The 16,979-nt window shown below is 37.5% G+C and overlaps 1 protein-coding gene across 1 annotated transcript in view; it reads left to right on the forward strand.

The window, feature by feature from the left end:
- The window catches only part of Grd (gamma-aminobutyric acid type A receptor subunit Grd), a 161,522-nt gene that overhangs the window by 94,043 nt on the left and 50,500 nt on the right, over nt 1-16,979 (forward strand). Inside the window, exon 5 of the mRNA XM_083119073.1 lies at nt 2,534-2,754. Coding sequence (XP_082975199.1) covers nt 2,534-2,754 — 221 coding nt within the window. The remainder of the gene's footprint in view (nt 1-2,533; nt 2,755-16,979) is intronic.

Consider the following 16,979-nt stretch of genomic DNA (forward strand, 5'->3'; position numbering starts at 1 on the left):
TACAGGAATTTGTAATGTATTATTTAATATGAATCCCAACATTTTTGTTATATCGTAATGTTCTCTAAAATAACTTCACTTTTCAATTATGTTTACACTGTTTCTGAGTAAAAATGTCGGCCGTCATACGAAAAGTGTTGCAAACTTTGTTCTCCTTGCAACCTCCACTGTTCTTTCTTCGATGCTATTCATCTTTTTTATGTAATCAATGGCCTGCTCGATTCATTTCTTAAATTTTTGAATGCGTAATTGAAATGTGGCGTGACCTTGTGTTCCGGAATGAACAGCCTTTTCTTCTGGGCATTGCGTGAGAAGAACACGCACGACGAAGGAATTCCGAAGTAAAACACGCCGCAGAACGTCGTTGCGTGCCTGCTAGGGTTCTGTTAACAGAGCCTCAGTATGAAATGATTCAACTGGGGAGCATTACAAAAGGATGACGACAGATTTATTCAGGACTTCCGACTATGGCGCGTGTTTTCTTCTATCACCTGGGAGATACACAAATGAAAGGCTAGGAAAAATCGTTAAATGCTTCTAAATTTCAAGCACAGGAAAATGCTCTGAAGTCAAACTTTAACATCCTCGTACGTGTATAACTACGACTTCAGGAGTAACGATGTCGATTTCTTGTAAAATACTGAGAATTGTTCTTCAGTTCTTCAATCGACAGTAGTGTTAGTAAAATGTGTGTGTTGTAAGCAAACATGATTTAACAAACTAAGTTTATAAAGTAGGGGAGTATACGCTGAAGCTCTGAGATTACTTGATCATTTCAACTTAATAATACAAATTCGCCCATTTATTTTATGCTCACACTGTTTGGGAAATTTCGCACCGAAGCGACAGGCACTTGAGGATTTCACCAATCGAACGCAGACATGTGCAACTTTCCATGTCATAACGGTGTGAAACGTGGCTGTTGATTGGATCGTTTTCAAGCTACATGTATCGCGTGTCGCTTTTTGCCTCGGTCTGAAAACACTCTTAATATTTCTTCACTAAACAAACTTCTATTTTTGTTTTACAGAATATTAATTTTTAAAACACCTTTTTATTGATTTTATTTTAAAAACATGTCTTTAAAAGAATTTTTCATAATATTTTGAGAGAAGTTTTCAATATTTCTTTTCTTTTTAAAAAAAATATTTGAAAAGGAACATGCTTTCAAATATACGTGTTTGATTTATGTAATGTAATTTGAATCCATGCTTCCACTGGGAGTGTTTTTTGTTTGTATCCCAAAGTTATATTTTCAATTAAACAAAATTGGTATTTTCATAACAACAACATTTGGTCAACATAACTTCCAAGGCACGTAACGTCCACCATCATATGTTAAAATATCTTCGTCTGCCAGGAAGATTGCAAAGTACTGCCCTTAACCTAAGGCTGTGGAAAATTATGGCCACATTCTCCCAACAAGGAAACTTTCGGGCGATGCACATCACACGATTACTGCCGAAGGTCAAATTGAAATTCCATGTCCTATTAGAGCCCAACCCCCAGGACGTGCAGACACGGCAAATGAGGTTTAAGCCAGTTTCAGCACCTTGTAACTTGATACGATAAGATGCGATAGCTTGTCAATATGGCGCTAAAATCAGCTCAGGTTCTCTCCTTACTGTGATCAAAATTTTCCGTTTCAGTCATTATATTTACGTATTCACGTACTAAAGAACGATTTTGTGTGGTTAGAACAGAGTACCTCTGAATAGTACTTTTCTCTGTTTCATCACTGAAACTTGAAATTAAAAATCTTTGAGGCTCTTGTGAGATGTTTAAGGAGCATTAAAATGACAACTTTTATGCCACTCTATTTCCTCTGGAAGAACAGAGATCCTTGCAGAATTCACTTAGCGTAGTAAAATTTGTTTGAACATGTTTCGTGTTTCACATGCTATTACGCGTGTGGTATGAAGTAAAAATTGTTTGCTCAAGTTTTGGCGATATCAATGGGCGCAACTTGAGAAATAACTTCGGGTAGAGGGAAGAATCGAACTTGGGATTAACTTGGGGAAGGGGGGTGAGGTTGGATTTGCTAAATAACTGTTACATCTGCGAAAATAAAAATACTGTTTATTACTTTCCTCCTAAGGTTCCAAGAGTTCACAAGAATACTCTTAAGTAGCAAATTTTAATTTACCTGAATTTTTTTTTCGGTAGGACAAGTGTCCCTCTTGCCCTCACAAGTCACGTCTATGGGGATAGCTTTTTTCGTTTACGGTGACAATGAGACTGACTGGGTAAATTTCTTCTAGCTGGAGGATAGCATCCACAGTGACACGCACAAAATCACAATATGGAATAAATTTGATGTTTTTCGATATTCTCGCCTGCACCCCTAAATTTGTTGCCAACAGTTAAGTTTTGTAAACTAATAAAAATATGCATAATAATTATTTTAGGGTACTTCATAATATATCATTATTAAGTATATTGATTTCAATTGCTGTACTATGAATTCAATTATTGCCTCTGCTATGTTGCATTATATTGATTGTGCAAGATCTTTATTTAATTATCCTTCCAGACTTACTCCATGGACTGCTATTTCCGCCAGTCGTGGGTGGATCGCCGACTGGCCTTCCAGTGGAACCGAGAGACGCTCGCTCTCAGCATCTCCATGCTGGAACGCATCTGGAAGCCCGACACCTACTTCTATAACGGGAAACAGTCCTACCTTCACACCATCACCACGCCCAACAAGTTTGTCCGGCTCTACCAGGACGGGAGGGTGCTCTATTCCTCACGGTAGGAGAAATACCTTAACTTTCTCCTTTAAATCAGTATTTACTGAATTTTGTGAATAATGTGACTAAAGGAATTTTATCTACGATCTAGGCTGTTTACGGAATGTGCGCACATAATTCTTACATAAGCGGGTTGTTCCAGGAATTTAGGAACATCCTTTGTTGCAGTATTTGCAATGTGCTTTATATTTATTACCACGTATACCCTGTACCAGCTATCTGTAGACCAGACGAACGAGAACAAGTCTCTGCGCAAGTAGTGACGCGAGACGGCTCCACCAATGAACAGTGAGAGAAACGGGATTGCGTAATGGATGACTGGAGTTACCCGATTTCCCTGCTTCGCTCTGGAAACGTTGCAAACTTTTGAAAGCGACGATACCGTCCGCACATGGCAAACGGACCGTATTTTTGTCTCCATGTCCGTATGCTTGCTTTAAGAATTTCTTAGGGAAATATTAGGGATAAAACAGCAAGTGTTTTTTTGATAAGACGTACATTTAGCTAAGGTCTGAACCGTACGTCCGTACATCCGTGAGCGAAAAAAACCACACACCCTCGAAAATTTCGAAGTCCAAATCTGCACGATGTGACAACAAGGCGGGGCAGTATAACAAACCTTACCTAGGGAAAAAGCTACATCGCCAAAAAGTCGAAGCTTTAATGATATTATAAAAGATGTGTCATTTACGTATTTATTTATTTTTGACGAAAGATTACAGATAATTAAATAACTTTCCACTGATATATTTTGCGACACATTGTTCACTCCTGCTTCATTCGTGAAAACATTTATTCATGCAGATTACTTTAAGTTTCGGTTTTGTAAAACTCGCTGAAAACGTAAAAGAAGGCAAGTATATTGGTCCAAAAAACAAATACATTCATTTTTAACTTGTTAAACATTACGTGCTGAATATTTGCATAATATGAATTTAAAAAAAGAAGAAGAATGCGCATTACACACACAACGCTTATGTAGCCATAACTTAACACAATGACAATAGCAAATTGGTATTCGCTGATATAAACACACGTATTCTTCGCAATTACATGTCCTATCATGTCGACAATGAAACTGCAAGAAGTGGGAGTTCATCACAGTTTGCAACACTGTCTATCATCCGGAAACAAATCGTGTATGTCTTCCCGACTCAGCTTTTGGGTATACGAGAAGGATATATTGATAACAACAAACTATAATACTTATATGGAAGAATAAAATATATCAACAGGCCTCTCTAAATGTAAAGTTACAACAAGTGGCCGCACGAAACGTGCCACACAGTATCTAGCGAACCCAGAAGAGCGAGTTGAGGAGCGAAAGAGCTAGAGTAGTGCTATAGGGCGTTTTTTTAAAGTTTTCTGTGAATGGCTGTTTTTAATGTATGCTTATTAAAATTGTCCTATAGTTTTCACTTAATTTCAAACCAACATTCGCTACAGTGTGCTGCAATATTCGTTTTATATTGCTGTTTGTTTGCTTTTATTACTAGTATGACAACGTTAATCAAAATATTAATTCTTCATTGAAAATATCGGAACGTTTTTAATCTAGCAGTTCATATGTGTTGAATAAAATTACAAAATATTCGACATATTCATAGGATAATAATAAATAAAATATTAATAATAGCATGAAGGAAAATGGTAAGATTCGTAATTACACACGTGCTCGTTCTTTGACTCGATAGTTGATGTTGAGTGTTAGATTAATTCCCCAGCTTTATGTTCAGGAGGATACGGCGAGAATACGGCGACCTTGAGTATTGCAGTAAAGGGATTTCCTTGCTACAACAGGAACTTCTTGTCTTCAGAACTGGAAGTAGGTCTTTCCGAAGACAAGAATTTCGTCTGTAAGGAAACTGAGGATGTGTAGAAATTCATAAGAAAAAAATCGCATAAATTTTAATAAATAATAAATTATTTTCAGTAGGATTCTAAACAAAATATTTTTAAAGTAGTGCCCAGTTCATTCACTGCGTTCATAGACTTGGCATTTCTTTCGTTTCCAATGTTTTCGCTTGGTGCTAGATTTCAAATTTTCATGCAAACTATTTTCACACACATCGCAAATTGGATATTTTTAGAGTTTCTTTTATTCGTAATGTAATTTATTTATGATCATATTCTGTCTTTCAAATCGTTTATAGTCGTGATTAACCAATGTGGGGAGAAGCGACGTAAATACTGTAATCTAATTCCATCAATCAAATCAAATCGAATTAACATGATTAACATTCTTAAAATTCTTGATTAGCAGTTAGTTCAAGTGTAAAGCTTTGGAGGTTGTGTTATCATTTGAATTTGCGTTACCTGTCTTCCGCAAAATGCGATAAGAATCATATTTCAAAAAAAAAATTTGGATTTTGAAAGGTGGGTTAAAAAATATACTTGAAATTTCAAAATATGTATATCTATGCTATGTACGATAAGATTTTTTTAACATTTTTTATGATTTATTTTCTTGCTACAGGTGTTCAGATTAATAATGCTGGAAAAATTAAAGCACCTAACATGGAGAAAAATTATTTCATTTGTCATGGGAGTAAACCAAAATTAAAACCATTATATTATTGTAGCCAATGCCACTTATGTCCATGATTTTAATAAACGACAAATAAAATGAGTCAAATACCTATTGAATTAACAAAGCCAAATTTTCCACATTTCCGTTTAGTTTAGTATTAGTGAATATTAAAATTCTTAATTCAGTATCATTGATTTCCACAAATATTCACATTCTATTTCGCTATTTAGCATTGTCTGTCATTTATCGCTGATAGCGACAGTGAGGAAAAATGAAGATCCCAGGAAATTAAAGAAGAAGCAATAGAAAACACCATGGCCAACAAATTAATAGAAATAGGGATCGTCGGTGCTGAGATCATGTGTCCAACCTGTAATACGTTTATTTTAGGCATAAATATCTTCATTTTTTTATTATTTCTGTTGTGTTTCCATATTAACAAAACGACCTTCATAACTTAACCAGGATTCGAACATGGAAAACGTCGCTTCTCAGCGTCACCGAGATAGGCGACATTCGCTAACATAAGCGGCAATACAGGTTAATATGTCTTGGTATTCCTAGAAAGTTTACACCTTGTAGCTACTGGAACAAACACAATAAACTGAATATTGAAGAACATATGACATAAGGTCGCCTGAGGCTGCGAATGAACCACGTGATATTCTCGCCGTATCCTCCTGAACACAAAGCTGGGGAATTAATCTGTCACTCAACATCAACTATCTAGTCAAAGAAAGAACGCGTGTGTAATTATATTCTTACCATTTTCCTTCATGCTATTATTAATATTTTATTTATTATTATATAATATAATTATATAATGCGCATTCTTCTTTTTTTAATTCATATTATGCAAATATACAGCACGTAATGTTTAACAAGTTAAAAATGAATGTATTTGTTTTTGGGACCAATATACAGTACTTGCCTTCTTTTACGTTTCCAACGAGTTTCACAAAACTGAAACTTAAAGTAATCCGGATGAATAATTTTTTTCACGAATGAAGCAGGAGTGAACAATGTGTCGCGAAATATATCAGTGGAAAGTTATTTAATTTTCTGTAATTTTTCGTCAAAAATAAATAAATACGTAATGACACACCTGTCATAATATGATTAAAGCTTCGACTTTTTGGTGATGTAACCTTTTCCTACGTGAGGTTTGCTATACTGCCCCGCCTTCTTGTCACATCGTGCAGATTTAGACTTTGAAATTTTCGAGGGTGTGCGATTTTTTCGCCATGAAATTTCCGTACATGTACAGTCAGGAACGTACGGTTGGCAACGCTGCGATTCCACCACTCGATTTCCCTCCTCCTTCTCTTCCGCTATGCGCGGCCCTGTTCCACAGTTAGCTGGGACAGGGTATAACTTTAACATTAGGTGAAAATTTTCATCGAACCAATGACTTGGAAACCATGCACCATTTTCGCTGAGAACAAAATAGAAAGAGTGCAGTAAAGATAGTGGCAACGAACAGGTGGGGAGGTGAACTGGAATTTACATCTGTCCCACAGTGCACAGCATTGGATGCACAGATGGATATTTCAAACTCAATGAAAGAAATCTTTATATTGTTTTTCAAAAACACAGATACAGGCGGATTAAATGTAGTTTCCAAATAAAGGTGTTTCCCTTGGAGTTCTGGATGACTGGCAACCATGGGTGGACTATTCTGTAGGGTGTCCGACTACATGTTGGGAGACCTGGATTCAAATCCCAAGATGCTTGATCCACCGAGCCTCTTATCAATGCGTACCTAGGCGGTTTGAGCGTGGTTACTGATCACACTGTGCACTTAATTGAAGTGTACCCTATGCAAGGGAGATCTTTGCTTTTTTAACGTATGCGCCCAAATGCTAAAGAAATAAAATAATAATGAAAAAATTTATTTTTTGAAAATTATCAACGAAGCTTCTTCCTCGTACATACAAGAACTGTTTACTGAAATATATGCAGATGGATCATAATATTTTTGAATTATAATGAATTAGTCTTTGTGAAAAAGGTTTCAAAACTAGGATATGATAGAGAGGCAATGAGGTAATTGAGGTAATGTGTCATTATTTGGAGGTTAATGTCCTACATTGTTTAAATCTGGCAAATTTCTCTCTTTTCTATAGTTTACGGGCAGTTGATTCCACGCTTTACTCGCCAGAGTTGTTATTAGATCGCAGATTGAGATAATGTACGTTGTTAGAGATAATAGCTTTGTTGCTTATACCGCGTTTGTTACAACCTGTCCCCTTTCCCGCGCTAGGGAGCGCTCGACAGTTTCGGTGCCAATGAGAAACGAGGAAAAAATCGTCTGCTGGGCAGCGAGGAGCGAATGGAAGCCAGAAGAGAGGCGCTTACGTAGACGCTGTTGCGACGTTGCGTATTTTAATTGGCTGCCTGGCTTTGACTTCCCCCAGCACCGAGAAAAGCCAGGGAGCAACTAGCGCGGGAACCGGGACAGGTTGTAACAAACGCGGTATAGTGTGTGGTTCTACCGAAGGCAGATCTACCGAAGACGCTATAAACAATCTATTAAACACGATCGGCATGGTTGATGAGAAATATGCAGTGGCGGTGCTGGCGGATATATCGGGGGCCTTCGACAACCTCTGGTGGCCCCACCTCTTCCAAACTTTGCGGAACTTGGACTGTCCTGGGACACTGTACACTATCTTACTTGACTACCTCACCGACAGGAGAGTGTTTTTATCTCTTCCAGAAGGAAAAATCAACAAACTTACATCTAAAGGATGCCCACAGGGATCGGTCCTCGGTCCACACTTGTGGAATGCTAATTTCGAACCATGTCTCCAAGTCATGAAGGGTCTACAGGTAGTACACAAGTGTATTGCGTATGCAGATGACTTATTGCTGGTGATAACTGGAAATTCCAGACGGGAGATTGAATCACGCACTTCTACTGCTCTTAATAGATTGACGCAATGGTGTAACAAAGCCAAATTGGATCTTTCTGCGAATAAAACCAACTATGTTTTACTAAAAGGAAAATTAAGTTTTAACAGAAACCCTACAATTAAGATAAATAATAATTCCATCAAAAGAGTGAAGGAAGTAAAATATCTCGGAGTCACTCTCTACGAGGGGCTGCTTTTCAAGAGGCACATCGAAACCATTACCTCTAAAGCAGAACTAATAATGAACAAGGTGGCCACGATAGCCTCCAACAAATTCCATCTGCCACCCTCAACCTGGAAAACGTACTTGGTCTCCATTTATGACTCGATAGTATCGTATGGTGCATCTGCGTGGGCATCGACATCCCTGGGGAAATCGACATACGTGCATAGACTCAGATCGTCGCAGAGAAAGGTTCTGCTCAGGCTAACCGGGGCGTTCAGAACAACATCTACCGAAGCCTTGCTCACAGTAACGGGCACCTTGCCGTTGGATTACATTATAAAGCTCCGGGCCCTTTCCTACTTTTTCAGGAAGGGCAACGAAAGAAAGATAACCGAGATCCTAGGAAACTTCTACCCAACATTCCGTGACATAAAGCATAGAGTAAGAGAGGATTGGCAGAGAGAATGGAGCTCTTCCGAGAAGGGTAGGAGACTCTACCAGTTCATGCCGAACACGAACGAGCCTTTGGTGCATAAAAACAAGGGGTTCTCAAGGGGCTTGATCCATTTTCTCACGGGCCACGGCCCATACGGCACCCATCTTTTAAAAACGGAGAGACGAGACAACGATCTCTGCAGGTCCTGCACGACGGAAATCGACACCCCAGAGCACAAGGTATTTTTCTGCCAAGCTTCGGACGAAATTATCATCGCAGCGAGGCGGGAACTTCCCCACACGGACGTCTGCAATCTGCTAAGGAGTCCACATTTTGATAAACTAAATGCTCTGGCAGACACGGTGTCCCATGCGGAGCTGAAGATATTCATGCGAGATAATCGCCGGCGACCTTTTGCCCCCCTGCCCCGCCCAGCCCCCGCCGAAACACCAAGAAGGAATCCGAGGAGAGGAATCCCTGCGCCCCCTCCCGAGCCCCTCCCCGAAGAGGAGTCGCCGGAGGGTGCGTCGGGGCGTCGCTGCTGCGATGTCGCCGCTGGACGAAGGAGGCGGCCGAGAGAAGAAAAATCCACCCACCCCGCACGCCTGGGGAGCGACACAGGAAGTACATGAGACGGATGGAACGGCGTTAGGAGGAACAGCAGTGTTAAGTAAATGATCTCAGCTCGATCCCCAGGGAGGACCAAAGATGCTAAAGAAACAAATTTAAAAAATTAATTTAAAAAAAAAAAATAAATAAATAAATAAATAAATCCCAAAACAAGAAACTGACATCCCGGGAGCTTCCCTCCTGGAGATTTTTAATTTACTTAAGAAAGCTTATCTGATCAAATTAGATCAAATAAATGAATCACCGCTGGAAGCCAGTGGACTCCCTGGAAGTTGAGCTCGGGACTGAGATTAGAATTACAATTTAAGATTATAATTTAACAACATCTAATATGTTCATTGCGTTCAATTAACTTACACAAGTTGTACGCTTAGCATGGTTAAACATATTCTATTTTTCTTATGTAATATATTAATGTTTATATTTCTTGTACTTTAAACATATATAATTTTAACAGGTGAAGGTAATAAAGGGATATTTTTAGTTTCATAAACATTAATCACTCCCGTTACATTGATTAAATAATTATATAATAATGTAATAAAACAAAAAGTTATGACCCCTGGTAGTGAGACGGGCGTGATAGGATGCCATTTTATAGTGTAGAGAAGCAACGACAATAAAGCATCGTTCTTCACACGGACATTGCTCCTTGTCCGTCGTGATCCCTTGTCCCCTCCCTGGAATGCAGACGCTGCACTCTTGCATGGACGTGTGCCAGATCAGCAGTTGTGCACGCGGCGGTAACGACCCTAAAGAATTCAAATACAAATACAAATATCACACTCCAAAATTTTAATTTTATCTCTTCTTTCTAATTAATGAATAACAATCAGTGTGGGCGCAGGATGCGGCCTTTCTTTGGGCTCCCTGCTCTGGTATGCCAGACTGGGGTTCTGGACTTGTGAGTTGGGTTCTGTGGATTTGATGAGGAAAATAATCTTGTACATCAAACCGCTCTGGAATGCCGGAACGGAATCTTCTGCGACTCCAATATTATGCACGCTTGTCTCACTGCCAGGGAAACGTTATCGAGAATGTTATTGAGGATGTTCTTCATGATGTTGTTAAAATAATATTATTAATATTGTTATGTAATGTAATGTCATCTGTTCTGGATTCCAGAACAGAAATAATATCACATAAAGTATTGTATACATCAATTATATCATGTATATATTCCCTGTATAACATTACAATTTATTATTATTATACCTATTTTAAAATGCAAATAGTAATAAATAGAGGAAATAAAGTCGGGGGAACCGTCAAATTCGGAGCAACTGACGTCCTGGTATATTTTTAGGAACCAGGACAATAAGACCATACCCTCGAATGTAGGCGGGAGGAGCCGGGCTTACTTCGGGGGTTCCCCCCCTTATTACATGTATTGAATAGCTGTATATTTGTGTATGATTGTTGTTTATAGTTGATAATTGTCTAAATTATATGATAATGCAAATTCAGTATGTAATGTAATAATGTAATAAAGGGAATTATTATAGTGTGTGGTTCTTTGTATGCATTGCCTGATGACTGTTTCTCTGGGACTCAAAATATCGTCTGGATTGAATCGTGTAGTTGCAGCTCTTCTCTGCTTTTGCGAGGAAAAGTGTGCAATATATTCCCCATGTGTGTGTATGTGTAATGTATTAGAGAGAAACGAAGAGAATTATAATTTTACCATGGCTAAAATATCTTACATGCATGCTTATCAGATTAAGTGAATCTATGGAGACTTTATTTCTTGGTGAATTTAATGAGAGTAAAAATACTATTTTAAATAAAACACGCCTAGGTAAATTTTGTATTCGGTTTACTACCGAGAAAATACGGAAATTAGAAATTTGGACATTTTATCTGGAACGTTTCAATCCAACAAAAATTCAAAATTTGCTTTGTTTTGCAGATGGATATTTCAAACTCAAAATCAATAAAATAGCATTTGTTTTGTTCAGTACAGAAGGATCACAGTGACTCCGGAGAGGTAACGCACCTCTGCCCTAGGGAATAAACAAAACATACATATCTTGTGTGCTTTCCAAGCAACACGAGAAACAAAATAATGGTTTACTCTGACTGTAAATAACAATTAGAAGTTATATCTTTATCTTCAAATTTGAGACGAAATTTAAAAAATATGGAAAAATAAATAATTAATGGTAATATTAGAACAGACACGATTTATTTGCACTTCACTGAACGGGAACGGAAAATGCTTTGTTATTCTTCCCTGAAATATCAGTTTTGCTTCCTTCCGAGAACAAGGGGAACCATATTAGATTTATGGAAAATATCGAACTCAGGAGGATAATTGAGTTAGGAGTGAGCAGGAGTTAATTATTTCAAAAATCGTCAGCAGGTAATTAGTACCAGGAAAGCTTGGTTCTCGAATTCCTGCTTCAGTAACAATAGCTGGAAGCTCTAGGACAGCTTCAGTCTCCCTTGCGGTGTGGAAAAGAAGGAAGAAGTTGAGTAAATTGACAAATATCTGGTTTTCCTCTTAATAGTGTCCCCTAAAAATAATTTTAATGAACTGTTTACGTCCAATAATTTAAACAAACTCGCGGAAGATGAATTTAATAGACTCTGAAGATGCTTACTTTGCCTTTACACATATTATCCTTCTTACTGCATCTTAATATATAGGAATATTGTCTTGGTGCCAAAGTGAAAAGCTTGTTTTCAAATATGAGGGAAATATTTTGACTGTTTTTGACACCATATGTTATGTACATTTCAGATCCAATTTATGTTACTCTGTCAACTTGAGCAATTTGAGTAATTCAAGATGGCGTCCAATATGCCTTCTATAAAATTGACAACTTAGTTGTGAAGCAATATTGACAATTGGCATATTATTTTGAGCTTTTTGGTTGAAGATCGAGAATAAAAAGTCACTCTTTACATGAAACCAATGTGAAGAATGTTATTGTCAAGCGAAGGAAGTGATGTCTCTAGCAGTGTGCGAAAAGTATCAGTTATGAACTCACGAAATTGCGCAAGACCAACTTCGTGTTCTGAAATCAGACGAGAACTGCCTACATTGTTAGGTTTGGTTCCTTTAGCATAAATACACAGCAAATGTACTGTATTGTTTATGCTAATAGAACTAAATCTAACAAGTCTAACATAACAACTTAAACATTTAGCGTAACAATGAAAGCATTCCGCGGTGAAGTCAGAACGCTTGGTTGCTCTCGCGTTGTGCCATATGGGAGACCCACGAAACAATGACTTAAAGTTTATAAAATCTGTTTCTCAGAGTAAAAATGCTTTAGAGTATGATTTCAATGCCAAGATGGTTCGAGAATCAAGACAGTGGTGAATGCAACACAAGTAATATATTTACCATGGACTGATCTGCCACCAACCAATCAAGATACTGTTTTAACCATATTGGAAGTCAAACGATTTACCAACCAGTGTAGACAGTCGTTCGTAATACTCCGAGCAGATCAAGCTATATACAAAGTAGTAATATTTAAACAATTTTAAAAAATCAGAAAATAATATCACTACGGAACGTGGTAGACGGGTTGCAATTATATTTTGAAAGGGTCAGATGCTGAAAGCACAGTTTTTGAATTCCACATAAAAAATATGAGAAGCAAGAAGTCACCGTGAGTATGACAAAGAAGGTTTATGATCTCCAGCCATTTACTCTGTCATCCTAGCAAACAAGAATAACTTGTTAATTAAATTGATTTGTGCTCCACATATGAATTTGTAATGTGATTGACTTTCAAAAAATAATTAATCTAGAGACAGGAGAGCCATGTAGCACGTACGGGACAGGAAAGAAAAGTTTTAGAAAGATATTTGTTAGGAAATTTTATGAAGATACCTGTAGGAAAATCCGAGACAAAGAGTGAAACTCAATGTTGAGAAGCAGCTGAAGGGAACTGACAAGGTGGATTTGATCTTGCCCAGGATAGAAAAGATTATTAAGGAAATATACTACAGGGTTTAGGAATGCGAGAGAGTTAATTACTTTGACACTCCAGAAAAATCCTGCCACTTTCTGCTCCTCGCTTACTTTTCGATGGCTGTACTCCTGAGTATATTTTCATGTACATGACTATGTATAGAAATGATATAGAATAATTGATGGATCTCGTTTAAACTTATAATTAGCAAGTCCTAATGAGTATAGTTTTCGCCAAATCACTGCGCACACGCACACACACATACATATACACCCCCCCCACACACACACACGGGGGGGAGGAATGATTCCTGCATCAGATTTTGCATGTTAACGGCACCATCGCTTTAATTTCTGCAGATATTCAGTAATTCCAGATTAAGATTGTTGGTTCTCGAGTTTAAGTCAACTTTATGCACAGATAGACTAATCTAGACTGGACCTACAGTTTAAAGTGGGATCCGAACCACTATTTTCCTCCACTGGATATCGAACCTTGGACCCAAAGCTCCGTGAGAATAGCTGCTGTAACTCTGGTAAAAGTTCTTTTGAAAAATATGAATCATTGTGGTCCATAAATTTCCAGTCAAAAATTCTTCTTTCAATTATGGTTTCTGTACGAAATTTATCTGCTTTAACAACATTGTAAATCATTTACAGAGTTTCACTATTTTGAAAAATGGAGACCTTTTTTATTGAGTTTTGACTTATGTGAGTTACGAATTTACGAAATTTTGCATCTTTTCATAATCGTTTTCAAAATTTCTAGTACTGTGGAAGATAGTTATAACCAATTGACCAAAGTTATTGATACCCTATGAGTTTATTTGAAGAAATATATCTCACCTCAACTAATCTAATCCAGATTAGCATATCTGTGTATAAAGTGAATTTCGTTTAGTTTTTCAGATAGTTCGGAGATATTTTCATATTCATAATTCAATAAAACATAATAATTTGTCTTCAGTATCAGTACAGGGAGATCATCATGGCCTCGAGAGATAATACCCCATTATCCTAGGGACCAATACTCCCCTGTAGTAACTATTGTTAAGTCATAATGGTGGCATTTTGTGTAAAACTGAAACCCTCCTTGTTTTTCATAGCGCATTGTTGATGTATCCTGTGGCTTATACAACCCAAATAACAGTGTACAATGGGTTGCATATGCGGCAGGATTGCTGCTGTTCTTCGGATTTCAGAAGGCTTTACCGAGTTCAATGCAAATTATATGCATGGCAATTTCACTCGAAAATTGAAGGATGGCACATTTTACTTTGTAACTCAAAAACCAAAATATCACTTACCATGTTTCAAACCCGAGTCCTTCAAATCGTAATTTCTTTTGTTCCATGAGAGTATAACGCTAATCAGTCCTAAAGCAGAGGTTCTTGCTCGGTTTGAATTCCAAGTCATTCGTGGATGTCACTTTAAAAATTTTACATCTCTCCACCAAATTTCTCGGGTTCGTATCCCGGTCCTGGCTTCGGTGTTCTTTGTGGTTGTCTCTTCATCAATTTCATTAACACTCATCACCATCGTCGTGATTAGCCAAAAGTGGCAGAAAGCAACCCTAAGTCCACAAAAATACAAAGAATAATAATTTTTGCTTTATAATGACCTTCGTCTGGCCACTTAACTTACTGAGCAGCTATTACATCTACCGTAATTTATATTTAGCTCTCTCTTAAACTGCACGCCAAAAACACGTTTCAGACATGTATAAAATGTTATAAGAATTAACGGGTTTGTGTGTTCTTATATTGACGTCGAGTTTACTTCATTAAATGTATTGTGCACTGAGCACAATAAATAAATAAATTCTCAAATATTGGTTTATTTAGTTTATCTATCTTACATATATACAGTGGAACAAGTGGGACGTAGAAGGACGAAAGCTTTCTGTAGCTTTCATTGGAGGTACCATCTCAACATTCGCCAGGAGTGACTGAGAAGAAACCACAGTGAAAAACCATCCCTCATACGGGATTTGAATCCAAAACCTTATTAGTTTTAGAATCTACGTAACATGCTAACGCTCAACAGAACAAAATGTTTGGCCAGTTCATTATCAAATAATGATGAACTAAGAGGGCAATAATAGTGCGTACACAATACCATCAGGTACTATTCTAATGACTGAGGGTGAGCATGTCGAACGGGAAGTAATGCGCCCAGTGCTGAGCGATCTTCGTGTTTGACAGAACGCTCCGTTCATTCTACTTTCATGAAGCCCAACCCTTTCCTCCCTCGGCGACACGTGCACAGAGGTGGCGGCGAAAGAGAACAATCGATAAAACTGAACGGGACGATTGAAACTCGGAAGAAATGCTTCGACAGTTCGAAAGACAAATTATATTTAATAATGGAATTTGGTTGCCAGTTTATTATGCATCAGTTCCTAAAAAAATCGTAACGGATTCTGCGTCTCTGTGATTGCGTTTCCTCTATTCCCAGAGTAAATATTATACCATGCAGCTTTAAATTATTGTGTAGAAGATTAGACGAGAAATTGTAAATTTACCCCACCTACTGAGTCAGTCTTAGTTTCACTCAATTTTTAGCTCCCGCTGTTTACATGTATCGCAATTGTGGTAAGCAGCTCAGTTAGTAGAGCAATGGCACAATGTGCCAGAGCTTTGGGATCAAATCCTATTAGAAGCTGTATTCTTGCTTAAGTTTCTGCATAATGCATCTCCAGTATGTGCTAAAGGGTAATGTTTAAGTTATTATATTAGTTATACAAATGACTTGTGAAAATATGTAAAATTAGTGGATGTATGGAAAATTTCAAAGGAGGCTTGCTTACTTCAATAATCTGCCAATATGAAACGAAAGGAAGAAGGGACTGAATCTGGTAAGAAGGATAACGTGCACTTCCCACTGCATGAGGCACCGTGATAAGGCTTGTGACAAATGTGTGCAAATTTCAGTGTGATAATCACTCTCTTTTTTATTTTGAATTGACTTTTAAACACATAATTCCAAACAGACTAGCTCTATGAATGAATTAAGGTGCGGTGTTTGCTGATGATCTTGCCACCGAAAGTTATTGGTTCGAATCCTGACTTTTCCTTTCATTAAATAAATAAATTCGTGATTCTATCCTTGTGGTCGCGATTAGGTTAGTCAGACAAGCAAATTTAAATAAAAACAAAGTATTCAGTGTCTCAGAACAGATCACAAAAATGGACTGTCTTAAATAAGAAATCCATGAGCTTATCCAGCATGTCAAAGCAATTTGAATATAGTTTGACAAAAAATACTGAACATACCAAAGAATACATTTGAAACCTTTTGGGCATCCACTGTTATGTAATCATTGCCGTAATGCTCTTTGGAGGGAGGGGACAGGTCGTAGATATAAATTGAATGGTAGAAATAATAATTGTCATAAAATATTATTTATTGTTAGGTTTCTTTGGGGAGGCTTTTCCATTCGATGCATCAGAAGAGTGAATATTAGGCACATATGTTTCTAATTTTGCATATTTTATAGTGTTAATATCCTGATGTACATAGTTATTCCAGTTTGTTGTTAATATTTACAGACTTCATTAAAAAAATCTAAAAGTCCAGAGCTTTTAGTCGTGACGTTTACGTTCAGTGACCTTGCATATA

Source organism: Lepisma saccharinum, chromosome 3 (genome assembly GCF_977018435.1).
Source record: "Lepisma saccharinum chromosome 3, izLepSacc3.1, whole genome shotgun sequence".
NCBI lineage: Eukaryota > Metazoa > Arthropoda > Insecta > Zygentoma > Lepismatidae > Lepisma > Lepisma saccharinum.